Genomic DNA, 7,945 nt, shown 5'->3' on the forward strand with positions numbered 1-7,945 from the left:
ATCCCAGCAGCTTGGGAGGTTTAGGCAGGAGGATCCCAAGTTCAAAGCCAGCCTCAGCAAAAGCAAGGCACTAAGCAACTCAGTGAGACCCTGTCTCTAAATAAAATACAAAATAGGGCTGGGGGTGTAGCTCAGGGGTTGAGTGTCCCTGAGTTCAATTACCCCAGACCAAAAACAAAGGAGTGGGGTGGGGAGGCCTTCTCTGGCCTTTCCCTTGAGAACATTCTTATTTATCTGAGGGGCCATGCTGGGTTGGAGCAGGCCACCTGAGGCCTGTGGGTCTCCAAGAATGGGCTCTATCTAGCTCTTTTTCTCCAGGAGCATGAGACAGCCTGGCCTGGGCCTGTGGTGATCAAGGAGCATGTGACCTGATGGGTGCCCCTCTGTGCCTCCCTCCTTGGAGCAAATTTGGAAGGAGGACATCTTCGGGGCTGGGGATGTGGCTCAAGCGGTGGCGCGCTCGCCTGGCATGCGTGTGGCCCGGGTTCGATCCTCAGCACCACATACAAACAAAGATGTTGTGTCCGCCAAAAACTAAAAAATAAATATTAAAAAAAAAAAAAAGGAGGACATCTTCAAGTCAGACATGCGAAGCAGCCAGGCAGTACCACCGATGATTCTGCCCTCAGGGGCCCCGCCCAGGGAGCCCGGCAGCATGGGAGGAAAGACCACGTACGTGGGGATACAGCGGGGAGTGGCCGCAGTGGCCATTTCAAGCCAGGGAGAGCTCAGAAGGAGGCTGGCTGGTCTTGGGCTTCCAGCCTCCAAAACAGTGAGAGCGCAAATTCTGGGGCTAAGTAGCTGGTTGACTGCTTCTTATTATCCAGAAATCAAGTCAGCCTTGAAGGGGGTCCGTCCCACCTGGCGGTTTTCACGCTCGCCCACGTATCCATTTACATTCAGCCCAAGAACCACATTCAGTGACTGTTGTTGCGACCATCAGGGACAAAAGGACAGAGCCGTTCCCTGGCCTTACTCCACCCTTCCGGTCCCACTAACATCCCCCCACCCCCATTGATGCCACCAAGATTTTCCACAGGTAAGAAATTCCTAAGAATGTTTACCACACTCACGGCCCCGTGGGATAGCAGCCCCCAGGCCACCGGGGCTCTCCACCCGAGGGCTGTCCCTTCCTTTGCTCAGGAACCAGCCTGAGTTTTCTCTCCATCAATGTTGTTCCTTCTGGAGCTGAAGCCCCTCTCCTTTTCCCAGTTAGAGCCTGGCCTGCTCTGTCTCTTTTTCTTTCTTTTATTTATTTTTTTATACCAGGAATTAAACCCAGAGGCGCTTGACCTCGAAGCCACATCCCCACCCTTTTATTTTATTTTTTTAAATTTTTATTTTTTGACAGAGCCCTGCTAAATTGCTGAGGCTGCCTTTGAACTCTCAATCCTCCTACCTCAGCCTCTACCTCAGAGTCGCTGGGATTACAGGCCCACTGCACCTGGCCAGACCAGGCCTGGTTTCATTTTCATTGTCACTGAGTCAGAAGTTCCTGTGGCAGGTACCATCCTGATGGGGGAGGGGCCCTGTGGATGCAGGAGGGTGCTCTTGAGAAAGCAGGCAGGAGGTGGGAGCCATCCAGGCAGCCCCAGAGGGGAGGGCCAGAGGAGGCCGGGGAAACAGCCATGGAAGTAGCACAAGGAAGCTCCTCATGGGAGAATCTTCTGCAGCTTCTTGACCTGGAAGTGGTAATTTCTAATCAGGTTCTTCCAAGGCCGGAATGGCCGTCCGTCGTAGGGGTACACAAAGTTCTCCCAACAGTGCTCAAACTCTGTGAGGGAGGAGAGGAGGGGAAGTCAGAGCCCTGCAGCCTGCTCCCCACCCCCAGGCTGCCCCAGCACCAGCTCCCTGGGTCCCCTCCCACTGCTTTGGAGACCTGGCCTGGCCTGACCCTCATCCTGGTTCCTCGGGCCACCTTGACCCTCTGCTCCTCACCTCTGAGGGACATGATTTCCACCCTGGCTCCTTCCCGCTGCAGGGCGCGAAGCCCCTCTTGGTATGAGTGATTCCAGAAGTAATAGAGGCGGGCGGCGTAGATGGTCAAGCTCAAGTTGGAGTGGCTGGCCAGGAAGGCGGCCACCTGCTGTGCACAGTCAGAGCAGGGACTCCAGGAGATGAACCAGGTGATCTGTAAGTGCTGGTCGGGGAACTGCAGGGGGTAGTCGTGCAGCCAGTAGAGGAAGCACAGCTCGGCATGCAGGCGGGTCTCCAGGAAGACCTGGGGGTGGGGGAGGCGGAAGCCCCGGTGGAGGGTGGCCGGGCGGGGGCTGTGGCATTTCATCCATTCTCTCCGTCGCTCCCTTCTCCCCTTTTAAATCCATTCACTCTCCCAGCTCCCAGGTGGCCCTGGGCCAGCATGTCTAGCCCTGCTCTGGCCAGGTCGGGGGAGGGCACCAAGCTGCACCACCCCACGGGGAGGAGCCACTGGCCACAGGTGCCTACCAAGCACTTGTGACTCATCTGAATTTGAGACCCTGGGAGGGGATGTGACTGCTCTGTGTAGGGGCTGCAGGGGTGGCACTGGATCTAGCAATGGCCGGTTCTGGTCATGGCTGCCGTGAGGGGGCCCAGGGAGGCCCTTGCGCCTGGGCTCTGAGCGGGCTGGGGGCAGGCAGGGGCAGGCACAGCGCCCTGTGTGTGGTAACAGGTCCTCTCTGTGCAGGGGTCAGGGGTGTGGCGGAGCAGGCTCGGCAGCCCCACAGACATGAGGGCCAGATAAGACGCTGGGGAGCTGGGGTTGGGGCTCAGAGAAACAGCGCTAGCATGCTCGAGGCCCTGGTTCGATCCTCAGCACCACATAAATAAATAAAATAAAGGTATTGTGTCCACCTACAATTAAAAAATAAATGTTAAAAAAAAAGACTCTGGGGGCTCAGGGCCCCAACCTGCTAGATGTCCTTTCCTCAGGACTGTTAGACACACGGAGCCTCAGGACAAGGTTTGCCTGTAGACTTCTGAAGAAGGCCTCTGGGGGAGTCAGATGCCATTGTGTATCAGGTCACAGGATGGGAGTCCCAACATCTGGCTTTTTACTGATCTTTTCTGCGTTCTCAACTGGAGTGGCTCCTGTCTACCATGTGAGAGGAGTCTGGCGGATACCTGGGTTTTAAAGACCCCTCTGTGAATGGGGACAGTTGAGTCACGCTCCTCTCTATCCACCTGGTAGCACAGGAAGGTGTTGTTCCGGCCCAGGGCCCAGCGAAGATTCCGGAAGTGGAAGAGGAATGTCTTTCGATATAAACGACTTATCTTGTTTCTGGAGGCAAGAAAGGAGACACCCAGCGAACCCCAAGTTGCTCTAAGCTGCCGTCCACTGAGCCGGCTCCCTGGGTCCCCCTAGGTGCTCCCCAATCCTCTGCAGCTCTGAGAACTTCTGCCATGGAGGGCCTGTTGGACCCACCCAGGGTCCCAGCTCTGATCCTTCCAGTGGGACGCCCCCCCACCCTGCCCACTCAACCCCCAACCCAAAAGAAAAAGACCAAACCCCCTCACCCCAAATATGAGCTTTGAACATCTCGCCTCCTCCTCCGTTCATTCCTGACTCACACTGTGCATGCTGTTTTTTTTTTTTTAATCAGGGTACCACCTGAGGTCTCGGGCACAAGCTACTGTTCTGCACATTTCTCCTCATCTTTCATTCTTGTGTCCTCCTGTCATCTGGGTGGTCCAGCTCTAAGAGGTCTCATCTCTGTGGTTGTGGGTGTGCTTGGGGACCCTGGGCAGTCCCTCTTGGGCTCAGTGGAGGTGACTCCTTCAGTCTCAGAGCTCCCTCCTCCCCCTCCCTCTCCTAAGACTTCAGGCTGACAGCCGCACAGAGAATAGACACTCCTCAAAGGGCTTAGAACACGACTGCGGGTTCCTTCAATCAGAGTTTGCATTGGGTTCTGATTGATGACAAGACTGGCAAACCATGGAGCCAGGCTGCCCGCACGGGGCAGGAGGGGCAGCCAGGGGGCACTTTCAGACAGCTGCAAAGAAACGGCCACGGGGCTGGGGGAGGGGGAGGAGGGTGGCACCTTCAGAAGCTGCCATGGGCCCCCTCCAAACCGGCAAAGACCCTCGGGGGTGCTGTGGAGGAGCCTGGAGAGAGAGAACCCAGGCCTGGGTGGGGGAGAGACCAGGAGANGGGGGGGGGGGGGGGGGGGGGGACCCCAGGACAGGAGGTGCTGCAGACGGGGCCGGTGGGCAGAAGGGCCAGCGGTACCTGATGTCTGGGGCTGGGTTGTGGCATCCTGGGCAGGCCCCGGGTCTCCGGTTCTGGGGCTCCATTTCCTGATTCCAGGGCCTTTGCCTTGGAAGCCCCCTGATCGATCTGTGAGTGACCTCCAGGGCCATCTGAGTGCCGGCCCCACCTTCTTCCTGGTTTGGCACCGGAATGGGAGGGCCTAGGGTGGGTTTTCTGCCTCAGGCTCAGACACCTTCTCTCCTTCCCTCTGCTCCCCCGCTGGGCAGAGCAGGACACCGCCCCTTGATGAAGACAGGCCCCTCGGAGCCGCAGGACCACAGGAAGCGCAAAGGGAAAGAGAAAGTAACTGATCCCAGAGCGGGAGGAGGGCGTGGGCCCTGGAGAGGGAGCAGGGCAGACGCCCCCCCTGCAGGCTGGACAGTCTGGGTCTCTCTCATCCGGGTCCAGAGCCCAGCGCTGTACCTGCCTGGGGAATGGAGGGTGATGGGCAGGGACAGTGTGGATTCCAGACAGGGCCTCCTGTGTCCGGTCCTTGCACCGGAGCAGGGAAGGGCAGACACAGATTGGGTTCCTGATTCTGTGCTTGGATCTTCCCATCTGTCTCCTCATCCAACTTTCCAGCCAGTAACCCCAATGGGACCGATGGGCACAAAGACTCCAAGCTGGTGATTGACAGCTCAGGATCAGGTAGCTACAGGTGGCAGAGCTGGAAATGGCGATCTCATGCTGTGGGCTTTCTCCACAGTCCAGGCTGCTTCTCCCTGCAAAATCAGAGACAGTAGTCTTGCCACCTCTCAAGGGTGGAGGTATGAGCCAACAAATGCCACACAAACACAGGAGCATACAATACACACAGCTTTCTTTCTAATTGTTTAAGTCCATCCACAGATAAAACCTAGAGTGCTTAACCACTGAGCCACATCCCCAGGCCTTTTTATTTATTTTTGAGACAGGGTCTCTAAATTGCTTAGGGCCTCGCTAAATTGCTGAGGCTGGCTTTGAACTTGAGACCCTCCTGCCTCAGCTTCCTGAGCACTGGGATTAAAGGCATGCACCATCTTTCCCAGCCTAAAACCTAGAATTCTTTGGAGGAATCAAGGTCTATTGTGTCCTCCAAATAATCATTCTGAATATCATGTCCTTCAACTGGATTTTGTCCCAGATGAAGGTGTGCTCTGTGCCAGGCCCTGGGCTCCTCTGAAGGCAGAACCCATGGGGAAGGCTGATGAACGGCTGTTAGGATGTGCCACAGCGCCCTCTCCTGGCGGAAGGCGATCCTACCTCTCCACAAGGTAGAACTTAGGGTTGAACTTTCAAGGTGGGTTTCTGTTGCCTTGGAGAACAAACGGGCACAGGATAAGGACATCAGTAGAAAATACATACTTCCACTGATCAGAAGCAGACACATTTTATAAGAAAATGAAGTGAAGAACACAGACCCAGGAGTCATCCCTGAACCCAGCTGTGGGTGACAGGGAGGTACTGTGGTGGAGGCACCAGCTTTATAGCCAGGCACATCCTAACTCTGCCCCTTCCTTACCGTGTGGCCTTGGGTGACTTACTGAATGTCTTTGAATCTCTAATATCCTTCATCTTTAAAAGGCCATAAATAATATGCATCTTATAGTTATTGGGAAAGTCAAATGTGATTGGTTTATGTAAAGAATTTAGCAAAGCACCTAGAATGTTAAAAGAACGGAAGACCTAACAGTTATGATCCAGCTGGGGGTTGAACCAGGGGGTCTCCCCCATGCTATACATGTGCTCTACCCCCAAGATACATCTCCAGCCCCGTTAGTTTTTGTTTTGTTTCTTGGTGGTGCTGGGGATCGAACCCAGGGCCTTGTGCATGCAAGGCAAACACTCTACCGACTGAGCTATATCTCCAGCCCCTATTAATTTGTTGTTTAAAAACATTTTCCACTATCAGGGTGCAGTGACCCATGCCTGTAATCCCAGTAGCTCAGGAGGCTGAGGCAGGAGGATCTTGAGTTCAAAGACAGCCTTAGCAACTTAGCAAGGCCCTAAGCAACTTAGTGAGACCCTGTCTCAAAATAAAAAGTGAAAAAAGGCTGAGGATGTGGCTCAGTGATTAAGCACACTTGGGTTCGATCCTCAGTACCAAAAACAAAAAACAAACAAACAAAAAAAAAACAAGTGCCTCACCTTAGACCTCACTAGAATACAAGAATACAAATAAAAAAATAGAATACCTTATTTAAAAAAAACACAAATTTCCCACTGGACTTGGGGATGCATGTCTGTAATCCTAGTGACTCAGGAGGCTGGGGCAGGAGAATCCCAAGTTCCAGGTTAACCTCAGCAACTTAGCAAGACCCTCAGTAACTTTGACCCTGTCTTAGAATAAAACACAAAAAGGGCTGGAGATGTACTTTAGTGGTAGCGCACCTGGGTTCAATCCCCAGCCCAAGAAAGGAAAATAATTTGTGTGTGTAGTTTCATTTCTAGGATATGATATATATATATGAAAAACATGAACACATATATCCATAAGTGACCGTTTGTGATAGTTCCATTCAAAGTGTTGTACGGGTCGTGTCAATAATTTGCTTCTTTTTAGTACAGAATAGTATTTATGGCATGGATATGCTGTTTTGTTTTTTTTTTTTGGAGGGGGTTCTGGACATTTAACCCAGAGGCATGTTACCACAGAGACAGAGCCAGCCCTTTATTTTATTTTGAGACACAGTCTCTCTAAGTTGCTCAGGGCCTCGCTAAGTTGCTGAGGCTGACCTTGAAATTGTGATCCTCCTGCTTCAGCCTCCCCATTGCTGGGATTATAGGTGTGTGCCACCAGGCTAGGCCTTGAGTATAGGTTTTTGTGTGAAGATGAATTTGCATTTTCTGTGATAAGTGCCCAAGAGTGTAATTGCTGGGCTTTACGTTTAGTGTGTGTTTAGTTTTATAAGACACCATGGAAATATTTTCTAGAATAAATGTACCATTTTATATTCTCACCAGCAATGTATGGTTGATCCAATTTCCTCACCTCCTTCCCAGCATGTGACCCTATCACTGTTTTTCTATTTGAAACCTCTGGTGGGTTTACAGTGACACTGTGGTTTCAACGTTCATCTCCCCATGGCTAATGAAGTTGACCATCTCTTTCTTTCTTCCTTCCCTCCTTTCTTTCTTCCACCCCTTTTTTCTTTCTTTCTTTCCTTCCTCATTCACTTCTTCCTCCCTCCCTTCCTCTCTTTCTCTCTTTCGTTTCTGTACCAGGGGTTGAACCCATGAGCACTTAATCACATCCCCAGCCCTTCTATACTTTATTTTGAGACAGGGCCTCACTAACTGTTGAGGCTGCTTTGAACTTGCAATCCTCTTGCCTCAGCCTCCTGAGCCTCTGAGATCACAGCTGTGTCACACACACACACACACACATACACACACACACACAGTGATTTCTATCAAACTCACAGACATAACAGGCTCCACTGTGCACATGATTCCTCGGCTTTAAGAAGAGACTCGGAGACGGTGACACGATGCATTTGGTGGCGCAGAGCCGGGCCTTAGGATTCCTCTGTGCAGCTTCCCAGCCCCTTTCCACTCACCTGAACTCTGAGGTTGGGGGTGTGGGCCTCCCCAGCCCTGGGGACCTTCAGATTTGATTCCCCGGCAAGTCAGGTGGCCCGTCAGTGGCTCCTGGGCTGCTCATCAATGACCGTCACTAATTAGTTATAATTTTTTTTTTGGTGGTGGTGCTGGGGATCGAGCCCAGGGCCTTGTGCA

General features: G+C 52.8%; 1 protein-coding gene and 1 non-coding gene across 2 annotated transcripts in view; both read right to left on the bottom strand.

Moving 5' to 3' along the window:
* The window catches only part of LOC107139648 (DNA dC->dU-editing enzyme APOBEC3-like), a 12,271-nt gene extending 7,797 nt beyond the window's left edge, over positions 1-4,474 (bottom strand). The window contains exons 1-4 of the mRNA XM_048807897.1: positions 4,208-4,474; positions 3,103-3,259; positions 1,939-2,221; positions 1,662-1,774 (exon numbers count right to left, since the gene is read on the bottom strand). Coding sequence (XP_048663854.1) covers positions 1,662-1,774; positions 1,939-2,221; positions 3,103-3,259; positions 4,208-4,338 — 684 coding nt within the window. The 5' untranslated portion in view covers positions 4,339-4,474. The remainder of the gene's footprint in view (positions 1-1,661; positions 1,775-1,938; positions 2,222-3,102; positions 3,260-4,207) is intronic.
* Positions 4,475-6,003: 1,529 nt separating this feature from the next.
* Trnaa-ugc lies at positions 6,004-6,076 on the bottom strand. The gene has a single exon. It is a non-coding gene; the product is annotated as a tRNA-Ala (tRNA).
* Between the last annotated feature and the right edge of the window lie 1,869 nt (positions 6,077-7,945).

The sequence above is a fragment of the Marmota marmota genome, unplaced genomic scaffold (genome assembly GCF_001458135.2).
Source record: "Marmota marmota marmota unplaced genomic scaffold, marMar, whole genome shotgun sequence".
Classification (NCBI taxonomy): Eukaryota; Metazoa; Chordata; class Mammalia; order Rodentia; family Sciuridae; genus Marmota; species Marmota marmota.